Raw genomic sequence first — 27340 nt, forward strand, 5'->3', positions numbered from 1 at the left:
CTCCTCCCCTTTCTGGATCGGCAGGTCCCGGAACTCCAGCCTCTGTTCCACTTGCTCAATCCTCAACTTAAGTGGTTCCATCACCTTTGCTAGGTTATCCAGGGCCTCTTTCCTTTGATGCCAAAACTTGACATTGAGGAACTCTATCAACTGCTCTGTCGACCACTGGACAGGCAGCACAGCCCCTGGCCCTCCGCCATCTTATCCTGTGGTGCACCACAAAGACTCTCCTGCTCTAGCAGCTCTTTCCTTCGTGTATCACTTCTAGTCCGTAGATCCATCCACCAGCCACACCAGAGAAATAAAAACTTCTCCAGGCACTCCTGCACCTCTTGCTCTCAAACACTTCGCCCCTTGGGCGGGGAAAAGACCAAACAAAATCCGCCTTGAGCGGGAGCCACCAAATGTGCGACTACTCACTCTATGGTCACCACCGGAAGTCCTACACAGAAGCTATTTTTAATACAGCGAGGACAAAGTCCCAGAGGACGGAGATGGGCCTTCTAACCAGTCCATCTCAACATTTGCCCCCATTGTACCCACGCTGTGTGCCATCTATGATCTGCTTTCAGGATCACCCCCGTCACCCAAAGTGAAGATTGGATTTCATGATTTGCCAAATCAGGAAATTCCTGCCTCGGTAGTGAAAATCCGGCCCAGTGTATCAGCCAAGCTTAATGTGTGTATTTCTCTACAAGAGAGCTTGAACCCACAGACTTCTGACACAAAAGCAGGGCTGCCACCACCAAGCCAAAGTTAACACTGGCAATGAATAACTGAAATGCAATAGTTTTTTTTGAAAGAAAAGTTACTTACTGGTCTTTATAGATAGTTTGAGGATGGAATGAAGTGGAAATGGTCCAATGCTTTCAAGGTTTACATCATGAGACACTAAGGTACGTAACAGCGATGTTATCCAACCTTTGCAATGGAATGATCTAGGCTCAGGAGCGGCACACTTCGAGGGGAAAAAAAGAGACGAAAAAGAGGCTTTGAATATAAACCTTAAAGCAATTTTTACACCTCGTGAAAATACTTCCAATTAAAGCAGACTGATAGAATTCAGCAACAGGGTTTCTTAAAATTATTTGTCAAGGACTTTTGGAACCCAAAATAAATCGCCTGGGGTGAAGAGGGAGGAGACGACAATTGCAGGTACATTCTTAGCCTGGTTTGTTTGTCAGATGTACAGGGAAACAGCAAAGCAAAATTGATTTTGAAACAACAAGATCAGGTCATGAGTAGCGAGAAATATGATCCAAGGAATGCCAAGAGCTGTGAAAAAGGCATGCCACACACAATGGGGACGATTTTGAGCCCACATTAGTGATCGTGGGTCGTGTTTCTCAATTTTTCATGCCCTCGCCAGTGACATTACGAGGTTCACGCCCACGGAGGGCAAGAAACTAATTTTAATGGTTTTGCATGCAATTTAATATAATTAACCAGCCCCCGTCCTCCACACAACCACATGATCCCCCCTTACTGAATATTCAAAACTCAGATTTACAACAGGTTTTGAAAGGACGGCACGGTAGCGCAGTACTTAGCACTGCTGCCTCAAGGCGCTGAGGATCCGGGTTCAATCCCGGCCTCGGCTCACTGTGTCGGGCTTTCACATTCTCCCAGTGTCTGCATGGGTCTCACTCCTGGTGAGATGTGTCGGCTAGGTGAATTGGCCACGCTAAATTGCCCCTTAATTGGAAAAAAAAATAATTGGGTACTCTAAATTTATAAACAAAAGCAACAGGTTTTGAAAAACGAGATTGAGTCCAGAGGAACCCCCTCCTCAGGGGCACAAAGGTAAGCATAGCTCCCAGGGGTGAGGCCCATGCCTGGACAGTGTACTGCCACAGGTTCAACTACTGTGTTCAAAAGGGATGGAGACAGAAAGCAGGAAATGATAGGCCAATTAGTCTAACATCTGACATTGGGAAAATGCTAGTAGCTATTATAAAAGATGTTAGAGCAGGGCACTTGGAAAGTTCAAGGCAATCAGGCAGAGTCAACATGGTTTTGAGAAAAGAAAATCATGTTTAACCAATTTATTGTAGTTCTCTGAAAGAGTCGCATGTTCTGTGGATCAGGAGAACCGCTGGATGTACTGTACTTAGATTTCCAGATGGCATTTGATAAGGTGCCATGTCAAATGCTATTGCGTAAAATAAAAGCCCATGGTGTAGGGGATAACATATTGGCATGCATTGAAGAGTGACTAGCTAACAGAAAACAGAGCTTGCATAAATAGGTATTTTTCTGTTTGGCAGGCTGTAACAAGTGGTCATGAAAGCCCAACAACGTCTCTAATTCCTACAGAAGCTAAAGAAATTCGGCATGTCTGCATCGACTCTCACAAACTTCTACAGATGTGCCATAGAGAGCATCCTTTCCAGCTGCATTACAGCTTGGTATGGCAACCGCTTGGCCCAAGATCCCAAGAAACTGCAGAGTGTGGTGAACTCAGCCCAATGCATCACACAAGCTTGCCATCCTCCCATTGATTCTGTATACACCTCCCGCTGCCTCAGGAAGGCAGACAGCATTGTCAGAGACCCCTCACACTCAGGCTTTTCCCTCTTCCAGATCCTTCCATCAGGCAGAAGAAAGACCCGCACATCCAGACATTGGAACAGCTTCTTCCACGCAGTTTCTAGACTCCTCAATGACACTCCCTTGGACTAATCTGTTCCCTGACACTCCCTTGGACTAATCTGTTCCCTGTAAGAACACTATTCACAACGCCCTATGCTGCTCTTGTTTGGCCTTGTTCCGCACTGTAACCAATCACTATTTGTTGATGCACTACTGTCAATGTACTCTGTCGATTATTCTTTTGTCTACTATGTACGTACAGTGTACGTTCCCTTGGCCGCAGAAAAATACTTTTCACTGTACTTCGGTACATGTGACAATAAATATCAATCAATCAAGTGGTGTGCCACAGGGAGTAGTGCTGCGGCCTCAACATTTTACAATGTATACAGTGCCTCGGATGAAGGGACTGAAGGTATGGTTGTTAAATTTGCTGACGACACAAAGAAAAGGAGGAAAGTAAATTGGGAAGAGGACGCGAGGAGTCCACAAAAGGACAAAGATAGGTCAAGTAAATGGGGAAAAATCTGGCAAATGGTGTATAATGTGGGCATATGTGAAATTGTACATTTTTAGCAGGAAGAATGACAAAAACGTCTAATTGGTGAGAGATTGCAGAGCTCAGATGCAGAGGGATCTGGGTGTCTTTGTGTACGAGTCACAAAAGACTAGTGTACAGGTTTAGCAAGTAATTAGGAAAGCTAATAGAACGTTATCATTCATTGAGGGGGGATCTGCTTACCAAAATAGGTTGTGTCAGTTGTACATGGCATTGACGAGACAACACCTGGAGTACTAGCTAACAGGAAACAGGTATTGGCCTCCTTATTTAATGAAAAATGTAAATTCATTATATATAAGCAGTTCAGAGAAGGTGTACTAGACCAATATCAGGAATGGGCAGGTTGTCTCGAGGAAAGGTTAGTTTTGTATTCACTTGTGTTTAGAAGAGTAAGAGGTGACTTGATTGAAACCTTTAAGATTCTGAGGGATATTGACAGGCTGGATGCAGAGAGGATGTTTCCTCTTGTTGGCAAATCTAGACCTAGGGGCCACTGGTTAAAAATAAGGGTCGCTCATTTAAGGCAGAGAGGAGAATGTTTTTCTCTCACAGGGTTGAGTGTCTCTGGAGCTCTCTTCCTCAAAAGACAGTGGAAGCAGAGTCTTTGAATATTTTTACGACAGTGCTAGATAGATTCTTGATTAACAGGGGTGTGAAAGGTTATCGGGGTAGACAGGAATGTAGGGTTGAAGTTCCAATCAAATCAGCCATGATCTTGTCGAATGGTGGAACAGGCTAGAGGGGCCGGCTCCTGCTTCTAAATCATTTGTTTGTAGGGGTATAGAGTACACCAGCAAGGAGGTTTTGATGAACTTATACAAGACACTAGTTACACCTCACCTGGACTGTTGTATACAGTTCTGGGTGCCACACTATAGGAAGGATATGAACGCATTGGGGACCAAGCTCAAGAGGTTTACAAGAATGGTTCCAGGGATGAGAAAGTTCAGTTATGAGGACAGATTGGGGAGGTTGGGACTGTTCTTCTTGGAGAGAAGAAGGCTAAGCGGGGATTTGATATAGATGTTTAGAATCATGAGGGGGCTGGATAGAGTAGATAGGGAGAAACTGTTCCCCTTGTGAAAGGATTAAGAATGAGAGGGTACAGGTTTGAAGTGATTTTCAAAAGAAGCAAATGTGATGTGAGAATTTTGTTTTCACACAACGAGTGCTTTGGGTCTGGAGTGCACTGCCTGGAAGTGTGGTGAAGGCAGGTTCAACCGCAGCATTCAGGAGAATATGAGATGATTATTTTAATAGAAACAATGTGCAGGGGTACAGGGAAAAGGCAGGGGAATGACTCCAAGTCATAATGCTCGTTTCGAGAGCTGGTGTAGACACAATAGGCCAAATGGCCTCCTTCTGCACCATACAAATTCTGTGAAGAGTGAGTAAATGACTGCAAGCCTGAGGGAGGCGACACTATACAGGTTACACATTTCATTTTGACGAGCTCAATAAATCAGGTGCATTATCTGAGTTTGCTTCAAACTGCTCTCCATCATGATCTTTTTTCCTCCAGTCATCAATAAAAACATTTTGGTAGACTAACTCAAACACCCAACCTCTCATTATAATTTTCCAAAATACTCCCCCAGTTCAAATCTTTACTTCTTCATCTTACTTTTAAAAATTGTTTAGTGGGATAGGGATGCCGCTGGCAAGGCAAGAATTTGTTGTCCACCCATACTTGCCCTTGGACTTGGTGGCTTGCTGGACTATTTCAGAAGGCAGTTAAGAGCCAACCACATTGCTGAGGAGTCATATGTAGGCCAGACCAAGCAAGAGTGACAGATTTCCTCTGCTAAAAGGACATTAGTGAAGCAGATGGGTTTTTACAATAATCAAGGATTGTTTTGTGGCCAACATTACTGAAACTAGTTTGCAATTCCAGATTTTTAAGTACTTGAATTTAAATTCCACAAGCTTCTGTGTCCCAAGAACATTAATCTGGGCCTCTGTATGAGTAGCCCAGTGACATTACCCTGCATCACCATCTCCACCACTTACTCTGCTCCAAAACACTTATAACAAATAACCTTTCCCACAAATCACACTGTCTCACCAAATATATGTGAAACCTGTCTGCCCTCAAGTGGACATTACAAATAATCCCAAGGGACTATTTCAAAGAGATGGGTAATTACCCCCAGTGTCCTGGCCAATACTCGTTCCTTATTCAACATCACAAGAACAGATTACCTGGTCATTATTACATTACTATTCACAGATGTGAGTTTGCTGTGTGCAAATTGACTGCTGGCTTTCCTAGAGCATTGCAATGGTGACTACACTCCAAAAATACTTAATTGGTTGCAAATTTCTTTGGGAGGTCCTGTGATCATGAAAGGTACTATTCAAATGCAGATAATGTGACATAGATACACTTAGTTGTGAAAAAAACAAATCCTCTTACTTCTGCAAGTAAAGCCACAAGCGGTGGGCACGGTGGCACAATGGTTAGCACTGTTGTCTCAAAGCGCCAGGGACCGGGGTTCGATTCCGTCCGTGGGCCACTGTCTACGTGGAGTTTGCACTTTCTCCCAGTGTGTGCATGGGTTTCCTCCGGCTTCCTCCCAAAGTCAAAAGACGTATGGGTTAGGTGGATTGGACTAGCTAAATTGCCCATTAGTGTTCCAAAATGTGCAGGTTAGGTGGATTGGCCACAATACCTGTGTCGGGTTATTGGGATAGGGCTGGGGAGTGGGCGGAGGTAGGGTGTTCTTTCAGAGAGTCGTCTAGACTCCTCGGCACTGTCAGGATTCTATCGATACTATGGTCAACAAGCATAATACATTCCCAGCGAATTCCATGTTGAAATGCCTACCGCAAATAGTTCCTTAAGCGAGATCTGTGTAGCGCTGTAGTAGTTTCCAGGGATGGATTTACATTCACATAGGACAGAGTACAGAGCCTGGGGAGGAAAGGGTATTAAAAATGAAGTCAGCACACTTATCAATTCCTGAACAGCTTTATAAATTAACTGCTACATTGCTCAGCATTACCACCGAGATAAGAGTTTTTATGCCTTTCAGAGGAAAAGTGAATTTATTTTGTCATCATTCATTGTGGGGATGGGGTGTGGTACAGTGTCCAATAAAAATTCACCTCCTCAGCCTTGGATAATAATTGCAGCACGTCAGACGCGGAGCTCAGTTAACTTGGATTAAACCTGGAATCTTTCTGCTGCCGGATTTCACAAAAATAAACAGGATGGATTCTAAATAGACGGGATGCTCAGCAGCAGTATTCCTATGCCCAGATGGCCACATAAAAATCTGTCCTCGTGTTCCAATAACTCTCTAAAAACATTTCTTCCGATTTCCCTCTCTCTTTCAGTGCTAATCCGGAGTTGATACCGCCATGTTACCAATTCATAAAACAGTGGGAACAAAACATGTGTCATTTGAAATCCTCGCTATATTGGGATTTTTGTTCACTCTGGAATAGGATCGATTTTCTATAGGTGCAGACACTCCCCATTATTTTTCATTCACTGAAGAAAGATATGATGTGGAGATGCCGGCGTTGGACTGGGGTGAGCACAGTAAGATGTCTTACAACACCAGGTTAAAATCCCAACAGGTTTGTTTCGATATCACTAGCTTTCGGAGCACTGCTCCTTCCTCAGGTGAATGAAGAGGTATGTTCCAGAAACATATATATAGACAGATTCAAAGTTGCCAGACAATGCTTGGAATACGAGCATCAGCAGGTGATTAAATCTTTACAGATCCAGAGATGGGGTAACCCCAGGTTAAAGAGGTGTGAATTGTGTCAAGCCAGGACAGTTGGTAGGATTTTGCAGGCCAGATGGTGGGGGATGAATGTAATGCAACATGAATCCCAGGTCCCGGTTGAGGCCGCACTCAGGTGTGCGGAACTTGGCTATAAGTTTCTGCTCGGCGATTCTGGTTTGTCGCGCGTCCTGAAGGCTGCCTTGGAGAACGCTTACCCGGAGATCGGAGGCTGAATGCCCTTGACTGCTGAAGTGTTCCCCGACTGGAAGGGAACATTCCTGTATGGTGATTGTCACGCGCTGACCGTTCATTCGTTGTCGCAGCGACTGCATGGTCTCGCCAATGTACCACGCTTCGGGACATCCTTTCCTGCAGCGTATGAGGTAGACAACGTTGGCCGAGTCGCACGAGTATGTACCACGTACCTGGTGGGTGGTGTTCTCACGTGTAATGGTGGTATCCATGTTGATGATCTGGCACGTCTTGCAGAGATTGCCATGGCAGGGTTGTGTGGTGTCGTGGTCACTGTTCTGAAAGCTGGGTAGTTTGCTGCAACAATGGTTTGTTTGAGGTTGCGCGGTTGTTTGAAGGCAAGTAGTGGGGGGGGGGGGGGGGGTGGAGATGAACTTGGCAAGATGTTCATCTTCATCGATGACGTGTTAAAGGCTGTGAAGAAGATGTCGTAGTTTCTCCGCTCCGGGGAAGTACTGGACGACGAAGGGTATTCTGTCGGTTGTGTCCTGTGTTTGTCTTCTGAGGAGGTCGGTGCGGTTTTTTGCTGTGGCGCGTTGGAACTGTCGATTGATGAGTCGAGCGCCATATCCCGACAGATTTAATCACCTGCTGATGCTCCTATTCCAAGCATTGTCTGGCAACTTTGAATCTGTCTATATATATGTTTCAGGAACATGCCTCTTCATTCACCTGAGGAAGGAGCAGTGCTCCGAAAGCTAGTGACATCGAAACAAACCTATTGGACTTTAACCTGGTGTTGTAAGACTTCTTACTGAAGAAAGATAGGCAGGAGAGAAGATGGGGGCCTGAGCAGTCCAGATACACAAATCTTTAGGTGTTGGAGGATGGCATGGTGACTGGCAGTGCTGCCTCAAAGCCCTAGAGACCCGGGTTCAATTCCAACCTCGACTGTGTGGAGTTTGCATGTTCTCCCCATGTCTGCGTGGGTTTCCTCCGGGTGCTCCAGTTTCCTCCCACAGTCTAAAGATGATGTGGAGAGTTTTTTTCAAATCATTAGCTTTCGGAGCACTGCACCTTCCTCAGGTGAATCCTCAGATTCACCCGAGGAAGGAGCAGTGCTCCGAAAGCTAGTGATTTGAAACAAACTTGTCAGTCTAAAGATGTGCAGTCAAAAGATGTGGTTAGGTGGATTGCCTTCCCAAATTGCTCCTTTGTGTCCAGGGGTGTGTAGGTTAGGTGGAGTTATGGGATTACAGGGGTAGGATTGGAGAGTGCTCTTTCAGAGGGTCGGTGCATATTCAATGGGCCGAATGGCCTCCTACTGCACTGTAGGATTTCTATTCAAAGATAGCAATTCTGTATTTCAAACATGTGGGACCCATGTCCAATAAAAAGAGTACAAACATAGAGGTAATGGTACATATACATATATTTGTTGGGGACAGCGGAAAAACGAGTAGATTATTCAGCCTCTCAAACCTGTTGTACCACTCATTCAGATTGTAGCTGATTTTTAACTCTTATCTATGTTCCTTATAACCCTTTACCGAACAAAATACCGTGAAGGCTAATGTAAAAGTCGAGTTCCGAAGAGTAAATTTTTTTTTTTTTTAAAGTAAAAAAAAGGGGTCCACTTTTAAACGAATATAGTTTTGGGAGTTGAAATGTGCCCTCTCTCAATGCCTTGTTATCACAGAGTTGCCAGGTCACAGACTGTTCCCACCAACTCCACCCCAAAAATAGGATAAAAGGAGCCAAATACACTCCACTAACCTGGATGAGTGCAGCTCCAACAACACTGAAGAAGCTCAACACCATCCAGGACAAAGCAGTTTGCTTGATTGTTACACCATCTACAAGCATTTATTTTCCCCACCACTGATGCACAGTAGCAGCCATGTGTACCATCTACCAGATGTACTGCAGGAACTCACCAAGGTTCCTTGGGCAACATCTTCCAACCCACGACCTCTACCATTTAGAAGGACAAGGGGAGCTAATATGTGGGAACACCACCACAAGCCATTCACATTCCTGACTTGGAAATATATTGCCTGTCCATTTCGAGGACGTACCAGGACTTGATGGTCAGAGTTAGAAGGAGAGGCTGGGATTTTTTTCCCTTGAGTGTAGGAGGCTCAGGGGTGATCTTATAGAGGTCTATAAAATAATGAGGAGCACAGATAAGGTAGATAGTCAACATCTTTCCCCAAAGGTAGAGGAGTCTAGAACTAGAGGGCATAGGTTTCAGGTGAGAGCGGAGAGATACAAGAGACCAGAGGGGAAATGTTTTCACACAGAGGGTGGTGAGCATCTGGAACGAGCTGTCAGGGGCAGTGGTAGAGGCAGGTAGTTTATCCTTTAGAAAAGTTAGATAGTTACATGGGCAGGGTGGGTATAGAGGGATATCGGCCAAATGCGGGCAAGTGGGACTAGCTTAGTGATAGAAACTGGGTGGCATGGACAAGCTGGGCCGAAGAGCCTGTTTCCATGCTGTAAACATCTATGACTATGTTGCTCGGTCAAAATCCTGGAACTCCCTACCTAACATCGGCTGCAGCAGTTCAAGGAGGCAGTTCAGCACCACCTCAAGAGCAACTTGGATAGGCAATAAATGCTGGCCTAGCCAGTGATACCCACATCCCAACCAAGTTCAAATTTTAATCACTTTCATTTTGAGTGACTGCTTACCTCCCATAGGTTTCTTTTTGCCGCTTTTTCAATAGCTATTTGCCAAATCGGGGGATTGTAGCCTTTCCATTTCAAGATCTCAAGAGAGCTGGTGTCTGTCCCTGTGAAAGCTAAGGTTAGCAGTTAAAACAATGATCTAAAAATCACAAATTTTAAGCTGGTCATTAATGTTTATTGACACACATATAAATGGTTTTATTCGTATTTAGTGGTGCTTGCTGGTTTCACATCAGCTAGTTAATGTACCATAAAATTCAATGGAAAACTTACTGAAATCACAAAAAAACAAGAAAATAGCTAATGGTGATTCATTTCAGCAAAGCTGCACAAAGTGACTCAACCCGATTTGCTCGAGTTGTGGGCATACATGTGATGAAGCCGGTGCTAATCACCCTTAATCCCCATGGTTAAAGGTGTTCAGAAACACAAATTCAGTCTCTGGCCACTTGCTGCTGCCGTGAGACTGTGTGCGTGTGACTACAATAGGCCAAGCAAAAAGGGCTGCAAGTGATTTCCAAAACCCCATTTGTTGTTTGTCAGGTCAGGTTCCCCTTTTTGAGGAGCTTTAAGCCCTACGCTACTCTCTTGGATCAGAGAGCAGCAAACATGAAGGAGCTAAAAGCCAAGTCGTCTACTCAATGATCCCTCGAAACTTCTTGTGGTCTAAGTGGCCTGTTTATTTCAATGCTCAATATTTTCACATTCTTTTGTGCAAAGTCTAAAAAGGTACAGCTTGTACAATACAGTCAAAATTGCTCAACAGCTGTAACCGTCATCCCCATGCCAACTTTTATTTCAGGACAGAGAGCAGTAAAAACTGATCTTGTATCTTTGTTTCTTAACTTAATCATAGAATTTACAGTGCAGAAGGAGGCCATTTGGCCCATCGAGTCTGCATCGGCCCTTGGAAAGAGCACCCCACCCAAGCCCGCACCTCCACCCTATTCCCGTAACCCAGTAACCCCATCCAACCATTTTGCTTGGACACTAAGGGCAATTTAGCATGGTCAATCTACCGAACATGCACATCTTTGGACTGTGGGAGGAAACCAGAGCACCTGGAGGAAACCTACGCACACACGGGGAGAACATGCAGACTCCACACAGTCAGTGACCCAAGCCAGGAATCGAACCTAGGACCCTGGATCTGTGAAGGAACTGTGCTAACCACTGTGCTATGAATCGCCTCGATGTTTAGCAGGAACGCAATCTTTTAATTCTGGAGCAAAAATCTCATCTCATCACCCCCTCCCTTTATTCGCCACTATTTATTCTTCCACTACAAGGCCTAAGATTTCACCACCCAAAACCCTCTTTTTCCCCCATTTCTCTACTCATCTATCTCCTCTCTCAATCTAAAGCGCCTTCGGCCATCCTGGCCCTGTTCGTTCCGCACCCCCCACTTCATTCCACACCCCACCTCCCTCCGCTCTGCCCTCTTTCGCACTGCCCCCACCTCCCTTTGCTCCGTGCCCCCACCTCACTTTGCTCACCCTCTCCGCACCTCCCATCTACATACGCTCTCCTTATCCGCCCCACCCATCTCCCTTCGCTCCCCCTCTCCCGCACCTCCTTTCGCTCCCCCCCTCCGGACCTCCCTTCGCTCCCCCTCTCCGCACCACCCTTCGCTCCCCCGGGCCAAATGGCCTCCTTCTGCACTGTAAATTCTATGATTCTATGATTCTCTGCACCTCCTTTCGCTCCCCCTCTCCGCACCTCCCTTCGCTCCCCCTCCCCGCACCTCCCTTCGTTCCCCCTCTCCGCACCTCCCTTCGCTCCCCCTCTCCGCACCTCCCTTCGCTCTCCACCTCCCATCGTTCCTTCTCCGCATTTCCCTTTGCTTCTTCTCCGCACTTCCCATCTCCGTTCGCTTCCCCTCTCCGCACCTCCCTTAGTTCCCCCCCTCCGTACCTCCCTTTGCTCCCCCTCTCCGCACCTCTCATTTCCCTTCGCTCCCCCTCTCCGCACCTCCCTTCACTCCCCCTCTCCGCACCTCCCTTCACTCCCCCTCTCCGCACCTCCCTTCGCTCCCCCTCTCTGCACCTCCCATCTCCCTTCGCTCCCCCTCCCCGCACCTCCCATCTCCCTTCGCTCCCCCTCTCCGCACCTCCCATCACCCTTCTTTCCTCGCCTCCCATCCCCCTTCGTTCCTTCCCTCCAACCTCCCTTCGTCCCCCTCTCCGTACCTCCCCTCCAACCTACCATCTCCCTTCGCACCTCCCATCGTTCCTCCCCTCCAACCGCTACCCATTCCCCCCATTGCTCTCCACTCCACACCTCCCATTTACCTTCGCTCCTCCCCTCCAACCTCCCCTCTCCATTCTCTACCCATCCCACCTTCCATCGTTCTCCCCTCCGCACCTCCCATCGCTCTTACTCTCCGCACCTCCCATCTCCCTCCGCACCCAGTTTCCCTTTGCTCCCCCTCTCCGCATCTTCCATCTCCCTTTGCTTCCCCCTCTCCAACCTCCCATCTCCCTTCGTTCTCCCTCTCCAACCTCACTGTTATCTCCTCCCAGCTCACTTCTCTTCCCCTCTGCAACTCTGCTTCCCTCTGCCTCTCCAATCCCATCTACGCTCTCACTCTCCAACCCCCCTTCTCATTTCCCTTCTATATCTTTTCCCAATAATTCTGACTCGAGTTATTTCCCCGCTTGTTGGAGGAAATAATTTCTCTCTACTGTCTCCCTCAAAACGTATTAAAATCCTCAAAACCACTCAAGGTCACCTCGCAACTTTCTCTGTTCCCAGGAGAACAGTCCGGTTCCACCATCTCCTCATAACTGAAGTCTCACTTCCTTAATCAAATCCTGGTGAACATCCTGTGTAGCTTTTCTAAGGGCGTTACATGTTTCCTCAAGTGTAATGCCCAAAAGTGTATGCAATATCCTAGCTGAGGCCTAGCCAGTTAATTTATCGCGTTCAACCATGATCTCTTGGTATTATATTTTATTATTCTTCTATTATATTCAATTAATTTCTGATATTGATTCAGTTTGCCATTTAGCTTCCTAATATTTAAATCCATCAAATAGGGGCTTTGAAGAACACTGCACAAAATTCAAACACACCATAAGCGGTCATGATTCCCACGATGAAATCAGCAATTTCATTTTGAGATGTTTCTCTATCTCTGTCCAGCATATGTAGGCCATCACAGAAAAACTGATATGCTCCAAAGAAATCGAGCATCTTCAGCAAGGCATTGCCAGCCCAGTAGTAGCCCTATGTCAGAAAATAAGATTTGAGCGAGGTTAGAGCAACACATCAATGTAAACCAAACCCAGTCCATTGAGAAGTATGCTCAATTAATCAATATTGAAGTGAAAATGACTTCAACACGGCAGAACGCTTAGCTGTTTTTGCCAGATTACGCTTCTTTAAAAAGTTTCGAAAGCATTTTTACATGTTAACAATAGTATACAATAATTGTTAGGAAACACAGAGAACCATGCAACCTACATTAACAGATTTGCGCATCATACAGACCCTCTGCATAGCTCATTCTTCAATGCATGCACAACTCATCACGATTAATGCAACGAGCTAGAGTTAGATATACACATTTACCTTGATGTAAGTAGAGTCCATAGCAGTAGCATACTGTGCAGATTCATAAGCAGGTATCCACATTTCCAGGTTATAAAGGGCATTTGATCTGTTGCAGTATAGCACAGCCAATTCCCTAAAAACAGAAGTGATTTGTTAAGTTTGTAACCTAGCTTAATTTTCAAATGAAGAAATTGCAATAGGGAAAGACGCAGTAGTGTTCATCCTCCACAAGTGCAGGAGTCTTGATACCATGTTCCTCTATTCCTCTCCACTTCAGCCAGCTAATTCACAATTTTGTAAATATTACCACCGTTTTCACTTCAATCACCAACTCCAATACAGCATTCCACAGCCTCACAACATGGTGCGAAAGTCTCTCTAGCACTCAGTCCTAAGTCTTACATCGGTTACTTAATTCTAGACCACTTTGCCACTGGAAACAATCTGCTCCTATATACACAGTACATTGTAATTTGAAAAAAAAACTCAATCACATTACCCCTTAAATCTCCTCCATTCCGATGAGACTAGCCACAATTATTCGGTGGTTCCTTTTATATTTGCACTTACCAGGCAACATCATAGTGGTATAAAATCCTAAAATTCTGGAAATACTCAGCTGGAGGGCGTGGGGGGGAAATCAGCACCAAAACGGAATCAAAAATGGGGCAGAGATTACAATCTGAAATTGTTGAACTTTGTCTGGAAGGCTGTTGCGGCCCTAATCGAAAGATAAAATGCTGATCCTCGAACTTACGTCGAGCTTCATTGGTAGCTGGAGGATAGAGACGTCAACGTGAGAGCATGGCGCAGAAGTAAGGTGGTAAGCAACAGCAAGTTTGGATCATGCGTGCAGGCTGAAAGCAGTCACCCAGTCTGCATTTGATCGCCCCAGTGTACAGCAAACCGCATTGTGAGCAGCAAATGCAATAGATTAAATTGAAAGAACTACAAGCAAATTGCTGTTTCACCTGAAAGGAATGTTTGGGTCTTGGACAGTGTGGAATAAGAAGGGCAGGTGTTGCATTTCTTGCGTTTGAATGTATAGTTGCCATGGGAAGGGGAGGAGGTATTTAGAGTTACTAGAGTGTTGTGGAGGGAATGGTCTCTTCAAAATGCTGGAAGGGGAGGACAGCAAAAGATATTTCTGCTGATGTCATCCAGCTGGAGTCATGGAAATGACAGAGAATGATCTGTTGAATACAGAGGCTGGTGTGATGGAAGGGGGGAGGACAAGGGAAACATGATTCTGGGGGGAACGGCAAAGCAGATGTGCCTGAAAATCGGACAGCCACAGTCAAGGGCCTGGTCAACCACTGTGAGGAGAATCCGTGGTTGTGAAAAAGAGGAAGCAATATCAGGGAGTAGGACTGGAACAAAGAATGTTTCAGGTATGCCATAAAAAGGCAGGCGTAGGTAGGGTCCATGCGAGTACTCACAGCAGAGGCTCAGAAGGGAAGGTTGTAATGATTGGTGCAGCAGGCTCAAGGGACCGAACGCTCCTATTTCTTATATTTATTATATTCTTATATTATTTGGAAGAAGCTGCTCAATGTGAGAACAAGTTGAGCCAAGCGGAAGAGAGTGGTAGTGGATGGAAGTGCTAGGCAGAGACCCCTCAGATTCTCCTGATAGAGAATGGAGATTTAGAGAGATTGGACGTACATGGGGAAGAGATGTTTAGGGATAGGAAACTATTAAAGTGACAGCGATCATCGGACGAGTCCTAGATGATTGAGAAATTATATGAAGATTGAGAGGATAAATGCTCGGAGGATGAATCTAAAAAAAAGGGGCTTGGGGTGGAATTGAATGGAAAAATTTCTAAGTTCATTTGTGGCAGGTTTTTCAGTGAGTTTCCTGCCAGCTTTGCTGGTTTAGCCCACACTTCGAATTTTTTTCAGCTCTGGGAAGCTCAACTCAGAGATCAGGTGATAATTTTGAAAAGGTGCTCCAATCCCCAAGTGAGCTTGTACCCTGCCCCCCCCCCCCCGTCCCCCCCCCGTCCCCCCACCATGGGCAATGTCACCCCCCCCCCCACACACACATGATCACTACCCCACACCCTCCTCCCCTCAAGTGTGGAAACCCTGTTATGAGCTCAGGCTCCCTGGGGGCCCCTCGCTTCCCTGGGGGCCCCGCTCCAGGACTCCCGTCAACCCCGAAACACCTAGAGGCCCCTACTTACCTGCCCTGCACACCCCTCATGCTTCACTCCCCCACCCCCACCCCTCCACCCTCCTTTCATGGGCATAGCGGCCCCTAGGGCCATGACCCTTGGCAGTGCCACCATGGCACCTTGGCAGTGCCTGGGGGAGGGCCAGGGAGACCCCCCGGGTGCCGTTCCACCTGGCTCACGTTCTTGTGGAACAGTACTGATCGGCGCCTGACTGCATCCTCCCTGGGAGGCCGGTATATCGAGGGAGGCCGGTGGATCCCAGTTAGGTAGGCCAAGTATGTTTAAGACCTACTTTAGTGAGTGCTGTTTGGTACCGCTCTTTTGGGCGTGGTTCCGATTCCGACGCCTCGCAGGACCTGGGTAGATCCTGTGAGGCGTGAAGGCTGCTGGGAGGCCCACGGGAGGCCTCTCCCAGGATTTACCGGCTATGTTGTTCTCTCGCTCGAGCGCAACATGGCCACTGGATCGTGCCCTTGGTTTCAAAATAAGGGGTCTCCCATTTAACATGAAGATGAGGAACAGTTTCTTTTCTCAGAGGGTCATTAGTGTTTGGGTGTCTCTACCCCGGTGGGCAGTGGAGGCTGGATCACTGAATATATTGAAGGCTGAGTTAGACAGGATTATTTTATCTGCAATGGAGTCTATGGTTATGGGGTACAGGCAGGATGGTGGAGTTAAGGCCACATGATATCAGCCATGATCCTAACGATTAGTGGAGCAGGCTCAAGGGACTGAATGGTTACTCTTGCTCAAATTTCTTATGTTTTTTATGATTATTTGGAAGAAGTTGTTCAGTGTGAGAACAAGCTCAGCCAAGCAGAAGAGAGTGGTAGAGAGGATGGAGTGCTGGACAGAGAGCAGTGACGCCTCAGATTCTCCTGATAGGGAATGGAGATTTGGAGAGATTGACGTCCATAGGTGAATGAGATGTTTAGGGACAGGAAACTAGAAACTGCTAAAGTGACGGCGATCAGAAGACTCACAGACGTAGACAGGGAGACTGGACAAGGAGTAAGATAAAGGTAGGAAGAAACAAGTTTAATGAATTGGATACTCTAAATTAATTTTTTTAATTTCTTAATATGTTAAAGATATGTACATTTTACATTTGTAACCGTTGTACAAAAACACAGATAACAGAGAGTGAGACAAAGTGAGCACCTCTGCATGTATGTACACAAAGGGAATAAATAATTAAATTAAAATGTATTCATTTACATATGTGGACATCACTGGCAAGGCCAGCATTTATTGCCCTGGAGAAGGCGGTGCAGAGGTGCCTTCTTGAACTGCTGCAGTCCATGTGGTGTAGGTACACCCTCAGTGCTGTTCGGGAGGGAGTTCCAGGAATTTGGCCTTGCAGCAGTGAAGGAATAACGATATATTTTCAAGTCAGGATGGTGTACAGCTTGGAGGGGAACTTCCAGGTGGTGGTGTCCCCATGTATCGGCTGCTCTTGTCCTTCTAGATTGTAGTAGTCATGGGTTTGGAAGGTGCTGTCTAAGGAACCTTGGTGAGGGACTTCCGGTGTTGGCCATGGTGTGGTGGTCGCACAAAGGGCAGCTCCTGCTTGTAGGTGTAGAAAAGAGCTCGTTACCCAAAGCTGCGAGCAACATTGACGGAAAGGTGTAACTGAAGGTCGGGGGAGAGGTTCCCCCCAGGAATGGTATGTCTGCTGGTACCAACTCGGCAGAAGGTGAAGGACTTGGCCAAGGAGTTGGAAGGGACCTGTGGCACAGCAACCAGTGGAAGGATGGCGGAGTGGGAACGGCCAGTGCAAGCAGCAAAGTCCCAGATGATGGCCTTCATTATGGAAGAGTTGCGCCAGCAGTGGAAGGAGATGCAGGAGGATCGCACGAAGGCCATCGAAGGAGCTGTGGCACACCTGAAGTGATCGATGGAGGGGGTGGAGAAATGCTTGGAGGCACAGGGGTCGCAGATCCCAGAGATTGAGAGGGTGATGTCAGACCACAGCGATCAGGTGGTGGCATTAGAGGCAGAGGTGGGATCTTTGTAAGATGTTGAACGCAAAGGTGGAGGAGCAGAAAATAGATTGATAAGAGAGAATCTGCGGATAGCGGGCCTGCCTGAAGGAGTGGAAGGTGCGAATACCACGAGGTACGTTGCGAGGATCCTGGCGGGGCTGGTGGCAGAGGGGGTGCTCGATATGGCCCCTGAAGTGGACAGAGCGCACAGGTCTCTTGAGGCAGAAGCCTGGAGCGGGAGAGCCGCTGCGGGCGGTGATCGTGAGGCTCCCTAAGTTCGTGGAGAAGGAGAAGATTCTGCAGTGGGCCAGGGAGAAGCGCAACTGTGAGTGGGCGGGGAATAAAGTCTGAATATACCAGGACATTGGAGCTGAGATGCCAAAGCGACGTGCGGGGTTCAACAGAGCCAAGGCGGTGCTATATCGGCGGCAGATCAGGTTTGGCGTGGTCTACCTGGCAAAGATTTGGATGACGCCCCCCCCCCCCCCCCCCCCCCCCGCGGCTGTGTATTTTTCTCTTTGTTTGTTCTTGGGGAAGGCGATCTGTGGTTCGAGATGAGTCATTGTTTGGGTGGGGGAGGGGGAGGACAGTGGGGAGCCTTCTTCACAGAACAGAGAGGCGAGGTCAGTAGGAGGAGCCTTTGGGCAAGAGTTGCCACACTGTCAGGTAATGCTGGTGAACGGAAGTGAGGTGGGGGAGAAGGCCGAGTGAGGTGGCCGTATGGGGGGAGGTGATGAGACAAGGCGAGGTTGGAGAAGAAAAACATCGTCAGGGGCAGAGAAAGGGTATAGGGTGAAATCAACGGTGGATAGAGCCGAACGGGGAGGATATCGGATGGTAGAGGGGAATGGTGGCGTAAGCCCCTTGTAAGGCTCATAACATGGAACATGCGAGGGCTCAATGGACCGGTCAAAAGATTTCAGGTCAATGCGCACCTTAGGAGCTTGAAAGCGGAGGTGGTCTTTCTGCAGGAGACGCACCTTCGACTGAAGGACCAGGTTAGGCTAAGGATGGGGTGGGTGGGTCAGGTTTTCCACTCGGGGTTTGATTCAAAGTTGCAACGGGTGGAAATTTTGATGAGTAAGAAAATGGGGTTTGTGAGTGCGAAGGAAGTGAGGGAACGGGTGGGAGATACGTGATGGTGAGCGGGGTAATTAGAAAGGACGTCGGTGGTGTTGGTGAATGTGTATGCACTGAATTGGGTTGATGTAGGCTTTTTGAGGAGGTTGCTGGCAGCAATCCCGGACTTGGCAAAGCACCAGTTGATTATGGGCAGAGATTTTAATTGTGTCCTAGAACAGAGGGTAGATAGATCAAGCCCCAGGTCAATGGGTAAGATACGGATGGCAAAGGAGCTGGGAGAGTTTATGGGAAAGATGGGTATGGTGGACCCATGGCACTTCAGGAACCCAGGGGGAAGGGAGCATTCCTTTTTTTAGCATGTTTACAGGGTGTATTCCAGAACTGACTTTCTGACGGGAGGTTTTAGGTTGGGGCAGAGTACGCGGGGATAGTATTCTCAGACCATGTGCCCAATTGGCTGGAGATTCGGCTTAGATCGGGACGGATGCAGAGGCTGGGCTGATTCGGGTTTGTTGGCAGATAGACGGTTGTGTGACAAATTGTGGGCTGTGATTAAAGACTATGTAGAATTGAACAAAAACAGGGAGGTGTCGGCAGCCACATTTTGGGAAGTGCTAAAAGCGGTGGTCCGAGGGGAGATTATCTCGTTCAAAGCACATGCAGATAGGAAAAGGAGGGAGGAATATGAACAGCTAATGAACGAGATAGTGGAGGTAGATAGGGAGCATTCGAGGGTGCCCACCATGGAGGGATTGGTGAGGAGGAAAAAATTACAGGGGCTATTTGATAGGCTGACAAGGGGGAAGGTGGTAGGACAGCTGCATAGGGCAAGAGAGGTGCAGTACGAATATGGGGCGAAGGAGAGTCGAATGTTAGCGTATCAGCTACAGAGGCAGGCCGCATCCAGGATTTTGAGGATACGGTCCGGGGCAGGGGATGTTGTGTCAGAGCAAGGGAAGATAAACGAGGCATTTAGGGATTATTATAAGGAGTTATACAGGGCGGACCCGGGGGTGAAGAGGGGGACATGGCAGTTCTTAGATGAACTGGAGTTTCCACAGTTGAAGGAAGAGACGAGGCAGGCGCTAGAGGAGCACCTGGGGCTGAAGGAGATATTGAACAGTATAAGGGGTCTGAAGTCAGGGAAGGCCCCGGAGTCTGATGGCTACCCTGCGGAATTCTATAAGGAGTTTGCAACGGACCTGGTACCATATCTCTGGGGGCATTTAATAAGGCGTTGGAGAAGCGGGAACTGCCGGAGACGATGACGCAGGCAACGATCACATTAATACCAAAGAAGGGGAAGGACCCATTGGAACGTGGGTCGTATAGGTCCATATCATTGTGAAATACAAACAGGAAAGTGCTGGCTAAGTTGGTGGTGGGAAGGATGGAGATGTGTGTCCCGGGGTAGTTGCGGAGGACCAAACAGGTTTCGTAAAGGGCTGGCAGCTTTCAAACAATGTAAGGAGGCTGCTAAATGTGATCATGACCCCGTAGAAAACTCAGGTACCGGAGGTAGTGGTGTCCATGGAAGCGGAGAAGGCATTCGACCAGGTGGAGTGGCGGTACCGGTTTTGAGGTCCTGGTGAAATTTGGGTTTGGGCCGAAGTTTGGAATGACATGGGTTCACGGAACTTTGAACTACACAGGGGAGCAAGGCAGGGGTACCCGCTGTCACTGCTGCTGGCTATAGAGCCTCTGACGATGGCTGTCAGGGGTCAGCCGAGTGACGAGGGATTATGAGGGGACGAAGGGAGTCGTTATATGCTGACGACCTACTATTGTATGTTTCGGACCCGCTGGAGAGCATGGGGAGGATCAACGGTCTGTAGGGGAGGTTTGGGGCATTGTCAGGAAAAAGGTTAAATGTAGGGAAAAGTGAAGTGTTCCTGGTAAATGTGTTGGATCGGCGAACCAATTTAGGGGGATGCCATTTAAAGTGCCAGAGACAGGTTTAGATACTTCGGGATTCAGGTAGTGAGGGAGTGGGCGATGCTACACAAATGGAATTTAACAAAACTGGTGGTGGAGGTTAGGGAGGATCTTAAGAGGTGGGACACACTGCACTTGACTTTGTCAGAGAGGGTCCAAGTGGTGAAGATGAACATTCTGCCGAGGTTCCTGCTTATATTTCAGATACACCCGATCTTTATACCTATGGCCTTCTTTCGAAAACTTGACACGATTATTTCGGACTTTGTATGGGCAGGGAAGGTGCTAAGGGTTAAGAGGACACAGGTGCAGCAGCAGAGACAACAGGGAGGGTTGGCATTGCCAAACCTGCTACATTACTATTGGGCTTCGAACTTGGATAGGTGAGTCGATGGTGGGAAGGAAAAGGGGTAGAATGGGTTGGGATGGAGGAGGAATCCTGTAGGGGGTCCAGCTTAAGAGCTATGGTGACGGCAGCATTGCCAAAGGCGCCAAGCAGATAGTTGGAGAGCCCTATGGTGCAGTCCATGGTGGAGATCTGGAGCCAGCTGAGGAGGCACTTTAGCATAAGAGGGGATGTCGGTGTTAACACCGTTGTGTGAAAACCGCAGTTTTGAGCCGAGGGGGTGGGGCGAATAGATGGCATGTATAGGAAGTGGGGCTGGTTAAGGTGAGTGATTTGTATCTGGAAGAAGGGTTTGTAGTATTGATGAATTGAAGGAGAAAATAAATGAGTGTAGATACCTGCAGGTAATGTACTTCGCGAAGAAGGTTTGGAAAGAATTCCCAGGTTGCCAAGACACAACTGGAGCGACTGTTGCTTCTGGATATGGAAGGGGAGGGCAGGATCGGGGACATAATCAGGTGGCTGGGGGGACATGGAGGTGAGCGGGCGGTGAAGATTAAGGAGAAGTGGGAGGGGGAGCTGGGAGGGGAGATAAAGAGGCACTACAAAGGGTATATGTGACCTCCTCATGAGCAACAATGAGCCTGATACATAGGGTACATATGACTCGGGCAAGAATGAGTGGGTTCTTTCAGGGGGTGGCAGACGAGTGTGAGAACTGTGGACGGGGACCAGCGAATCAGGCACATATGTTCTGGGGCTGCGAAAGGTTGGAGAGATTTGGGGCGGGAGTGCTCGTGGCGTTAGCAAGGATAGTGGGGGAGGTGGTTGAGCTGGAACCTTTGGTGGCAAAATTTGGGACATCGGAGAAGCCGGCTGGAACTGATGGAGGGCAGGAAGGCCGATGTTGTGGCCTTTGCCTCTCTGATTGCCCGGCGACTAATTTTATTGGGGGTAGCAGCCTGACTGGATGATCTAGATGCCTTTCTTCGGCTGGAAAAGATCAAACACGAGTGAAGGAATTCAGCAGAGGGCTTCAAGGCAAAGTGGGGGATGTTCGTGACCATGTTTGAGGAGTTGTTCATCGGGGGGGGGGGGGGGGGGGGGGGGGCGGGGGGGGGGGGGGGGGGGGAGAGAAATTTGTACAAACCGTATAGTTGGGTGTTGAGAAGTTTGTTTCCTGAATTGTTTATCGGTTGTAACTTTTTATATATGTTTGGAATAAAATACATTTTTTTAAAAAAGGATCCTTGGTGAGTTACTGTGGTGCACTTTGCAGATGGTACACATTGCTGCTGCCACTGAGCATCAGTGGTGGAAGGAATGAATGTTTGTGGAAGGGACGCCAATTAAGCAGACCGCTTTGGCCTGGATCGTGTCAAGCTTAAGCGATGTAGGAGCTGCACTCACCAGGACAAGTGGAGAGTATTCTATTACATTTCTGATTTGTGCCTGAAAGATGATGGACAGGTTTTGGAGAGTCAGAAGAGGAGTTACTCACCACAGGATTCCTAGCCTCTGACCTGCTCTTTTAGCCACACCCCAGGATATTCATAGTGGGGGATTCAGCAATGGCAATGCTATGAAATGTCAAGGAGCAATAGTTTGATTCTCTCTTGTTTAAGATGGTCGTTACCTGGCACTTGTGAGATGCGAATGTAAAGAAAGTTATACCTGGCCATGGCATGATTCATTTTAATGTAGTTTAATAAACAGTATTAATTATTGCAAATGTTCATGTTCACATTTTTGGAAAAACATACATGCTTGAAGTATGCATGTCCAGCTTCACTTCAAGATGCACTCTTCAACATTCCACACAGAGATACATTTCAGGAACATCTCTGTTCTTGCAGTAGTGCAGAAATATCAAGCGCTGAGATGGGAAAACGAAGGAAGGGAAAAGTAAACAGCAACTGCGAGTGGTCAGCTCAGTCAATGGACAAGGCAAGACGAAAAATCTGGACTCAAAATTTATATCCCTGCAACTAATTTTGTGTGGTCTCTCCTCAACACTTTTGTGAAACCTGGAGGAAACCTGCAGGGCAGCATGGTAGCACAGTGGTTAGCACTGTTGCTTCACAGCGGCAGGGATCCGTGTTCGATTCCGAGCTTGGGTCACTGTCTGTGTACAGTCTGCACGTCCTACCTGTGTCTGCGTGGGTTTCCTCCAGGTGCTCCAGTTTCCTCTCACAGTCCAAAGATGTGTGGGTTAGGTGGATTGGTCACACTAAATTGCCCTGTAGTGTCCAAAAGTTAGGTGAGGTTCCGGGGATAGGGTGGAGATGTGATCTTAGGTGGAGTGCTCTTTCCAAGGGCCGGTGCAGACTCGATGGGCCTAATGGGCTCTTGCATTTTAAATTCTATGAATCTATGACATTGTTGGGAAGGGCTAAACAATGGGAATACTGTGTAATGTTTACAAATTCAAAAACAATTCTTACCTCCCATATGGCTGCAAACGATGCAAAATGTGTAAAGCTTCATCATATTTGTGGATTGCAATAATGTATTGCCGTTGTTTAAATGCCGTATTTCCGATATCTTTCAGTTGATATACAATTTCAAGATTCAGTTCCATGCTCTAACAGAAAATAAATAAATAAATAAAATTTAACCTAAGCAACTGCAACATATCAAACTCCTAGACTATTACCACCAAGGTCTTGGATACTTTAAAGGGGTTTTTACATTACTCAAGACACAAACTGGTTCTGCTGCGTTACAAAGTGTGGATGAATGGGTATTACACAGCTGAATATAAAGCTGCCAGGAGTCTCAAAAATATCAGCTGCCAACTGCTCGCTAACTGTAACGGACCAGTATAAATACAAGTTGCTGTATGAAATGACATGACTTGTTTTACAGGAATCAGTTACTTTCTGCGATATCCCAAATCAGACAACCTAAAAAAAGAGGCAGAGAGTGAGGCAGAACAAACTTCAATTTGCATAGCAGCTTTCACATCCCAAGGATATGCCAAATCACTTCACAGCCAATTAATTTATTTTGAAGTACAGTAATTATGTTATGTCAGCAAATGTTACCAGAGGGGCACCAATATCCTGGGAGGGAAATTTGCTACAGCTCTTCGGGGGGGTTTAAACTAATTTGGCAGGGGGATAGGAAACTGATTTGTAGTCCAGGAGATAGCTTTGCTGGAGTTCACGAAGTTGAGGGTAGTGCAGTCCTGAGGAAGGTACCAAGGTCACAAGAGTGGACCTGCAGGCATGAAAGTGGTTTGAAGTGTGTCTACTTCAATGCGAGGAGCATCAGGAATAAGATTGGTGAGCTTGAAGCATGGATTGGTACCTGGGACTACGATGTTGTGGCCATTTCGGAGAAGTGGATAGAACAGGGGCAGGAATGGTTGTTGGAGGTTCCGGGGTTTAGATGTTTCAGTAAGATTAGGGAAGGTGGTAAAAGAGGTGGAGGAGTAGCATTGTTAATCAAGGATAGCAAATGGCTGCAGAAAGGCAGTTTGAGGAGGATCTGTCTACCGAGGTAGTGTGGGCTGAAGTTAGAAATAGGAAAGGAGCGGTCACTTTGTTCGGTATTTTCTATAGGCCCCCAAACAGTAACAGAGATGTGGAGGAAAAGATTGCAATGCAGATTTTGGATAGGTACGGTAGTCACAGGATAGTTGTCATGGGTGACTTTAACTTTCCAAATATTGATTGGAACTACTATAATTTGAATAGTTTGGATGGGGCTGTTTTTATCCAGTGTGTGCAGGAGGGTTTCCTCACACAATATGTGGACAGACCGACAAGAGGCGGGGCCACATTGGATTTGGTACCGGGTAATGAACCAGGCCAAGTGTTAGATTTGGTTGTGGGAGAGCACTTTGGAGATAGCGACCACAATTCGGTGACTTTCACTATAGCAATGGAGAGGGATAGGAACATACGGCAGGGCAAGGTATATAACTGGGGGAAGGGTAATTACGATGCGATTAGGCAAGAATTAGGGAGCATAAGATGGAAATAGGAACTGTCAGGGATAGGCAAATACTGCATGTCCTTGATATGCATGTCCCTGTCAGGCAGGGAGGAAATGGTAGAGTGAGGGAACCATGGTTAACAAAAGAGGTTGAATGGCTTGTCAAGAGGAAGAAGGGGGCTTATGCAAGGATGAGAAAACAAGGTTCAGTTAGGGCACTTGAGGGCTACAAGATAGCTAGGAAGGAGCTCAAGAAAGGGCTGAGGAGAGCTAGGAGGGGGCATGAGAAGTCCTTGGCGGGCAGGATCAAGAAAACCCCAAGGCTTTTTCCACTTATGTGAGGAATAAAAGAATGACCAAGGTGAAGTTAGGGCTGGTCAAGGACAGTAGTGGGAACGTGTGCATGGAGTCTGAAGATATAGGAGAAGCCCTAAATGAATACTTTTTTTTAGTGTTCACAAAGGAGAGGGGCCATGTTGTTGAGTAGGATAGTGCGATACAGGCTGGTAGGCTGGCAGAGGTAGATATTCGGAAGGAAGACGTGTTAGAAATTTTGAGAAGCCCTGAGGATAGATAAGTCCCCTGGGCCTGATGGGATATATCCTAGGATTCTTTGGGAGGTGAGGGGTGAGATTGCAGAGCCTTTGGCTTTTATCTTTATGTCCTCACTGTCTATAGGAATAGTGCCAGAAGACTGTAGAGAGGCGAATGTTGTCCCCTTGTTCAAGAAAGGGAATAGGTATAACCTATGGGAATTATAGGCCGATTAGTCTCACTTCGGTCATCGGTAAATTATTGGAAAGGGTCCTGAGGGATAGGATTTATGATAATTTGGAAAGATACAGCTAAATCCATGATAGTTAGCATGGATTTGTGAGGGGTAAGTCTTGCCTCACAAGTTTGATTGTATTCTTTGAGGAGGTAACTAAGTACACAGATGAAGGTAGAGCAGTTGATGTCGTATACATGAATTTTAGTAAGGCGTTTGATAAGGTGCCCCATGGTCGGCTAATGCAGAAAATAAGGAGGCATGGCATAGCATAGAGGGAAATTTGGCCGATTGGATCAGTAACTGGCAATCACATAGAAGACAGAGGGTGGTGGTAGATAGTAAATTTTCATCCTGGAGTCCAGTCACCAGCGGTGTACCACAGGGATCAGTGCTGGGTCCTCAGCTATTTGTGATTTGTATCAATGACTTGGATGATGGAGTTAAAGGTTGGGTTAGGAAATTTGCTGACGTCACCAAGATTGGTGGAGTAGTGGATAATATGGGGGGCTTTTGTAGGCTGCAAAGAGACATTGATAGGATGCAGAGCTGGGCTGAAAAGTGGCAGATGGAGTTTAACCCTGATAAATGTGAGGTAATTCATTTTGGTAGGACAAATTTGAATGCGGATTACATGGTTAACGGTAGGGTTCTGAAGAATTTGGAGGAGCAGAGAGATCTCGGAGTTCATGTCCATATATCTCTGAAAGTTGCCACCCAAGTGGATAGAGCCGTGAAGAAAGCCTATAGTGTGTTAGCATTTATTAACAGGGGGATTGAGTTTAAGAGCCGTGAGGTTATGCTGCAACTGTACAAGACCTTGGTTAGACCACATTTGGAGTAGTGTGTGCAGTTCTGGTCACCTCATTATAGGAATGGATTGGAAAGGGTGCAAAGGAGATTTACCAGGATGCTGCCTGGATTGGTGGGTGGGTCTTATGAGGAAAGGTTGAGGGAGCTAGGGCTTTTCTCATTGGAGCGAAGGAGGATGAGAGGTGACTTAATTGAGATGTATAAGATGATGGGAGGGATAGATAGAGTGGACGTTCAGCGACATTTTCCTCGGATGGATGTAGCTGTTACAAGTGGGCATAACTATAAGGTTCATGGTGGAAGACGTAGGAGGGATGTCAGAGGTAGGTTCTTTACTCAGAGAGTGGTTGGGGCGTGGAACGCATTCCCAGCTATGGTAGTGGTGTCGGACACTTTAGGAACTTTCAAGCGGTTATTGGATAGGCATATGGAGTGCACTAGAATGATTGGAAATAGGTTGATTTGATCTTAGTTCCAGACTAGTTCGGCACAACATGGTGGGCCGAAGGGCCTGTACTGTGCTGTACAGTTCTATGTGGCAGCCATTTTGTACACAGTAAGGTTCACAAAACAGTAATGGGAAAAAGACCAGATACCCTGTTTTTGGTGATGCTGGCTGGCAGATAAATGTTGACCAGGAAACTCGCAAAACACCCTGATCTTCTTTGAGTGGTCTCTGAGAGAACAGACTGTGCTCAGATAACAGGACTGCATTGAGAGTCTGCTCAGGTTTTGAGACTGAGGCTTGGATCCTCAATGTTCTCACTCAAAGACCACAGTGTTATCACTGAGCCAAGGCTGCCATAAATCAAGCGAAACAAGTGTTGATATCGTAACAAGAATTATTTTACTTATTCACATGAAGTATACGGTATTTATTTATTTTATAAATTCAGTGCACCCAATTCATTTTTTCCAATTAAGGGGTGATTTAGCGTGGCCAATTCACCTACCCT

The 27340-nt window shown here is 46.9% G+C and overlaps 1 protein-coding gene across 4 annotated transcripts in view; it reads right to left on the reverse strand.

The window, feature by feature from the left end:
- The window catches only part of LOC140385300 (TPR and ankyrin repeat-containing protein 1-like), a 218146-nt gene that overhangs the window by 105582 nt on the left and 85224 nt on the right, over positions 1-27340 (reverse strand). For all 4 annotated transcript variants that reach the window (XM_072467321.1, XM_072467320.1, XM_072467322.1 and 1 more), the window contains 6 exons: positions 23305-23444; positions 13351-13465; positions 12852-13005; positions 9781-9890; positions 5982-6068; positions 817-958 (listed from right to left, as the gene is read on the reverse strand). In XM_072467321.1, coding sequence (XP_072323422.1) covers positions 817-958; positions 5982-6068; positions 9781-9890; positions 12852-13005; positions 13351-13465; positions 23305-23441 — 745 coding nt within the window. In that variant the 5' untranslated portion in view covers positions 23442-23444. The remainder of the gene's footprint in view (positions 1-816; positions 959-5981; positions 6069-9780; positions 9891-12851; positions 13006-13350; positions 13466-23304; positions 23445-27340) is intronic.

This window comes from Scyliorhinus torazame, chromosome 11 (genome assembly GCF_047496885.1).
Source record: "Scyliorhinus torazame isolate Kashiwa2021f chromosome 11, sScyTor2.1, whole genome shotgun sequence".
Lineage (NCBI taxonomy): Eukaryota > Metazoa > Chordata > Chondrichthyes > Carcharhiniformes > Scyliorhinidae > Scyliorhinus > Scyliorhinus torazame.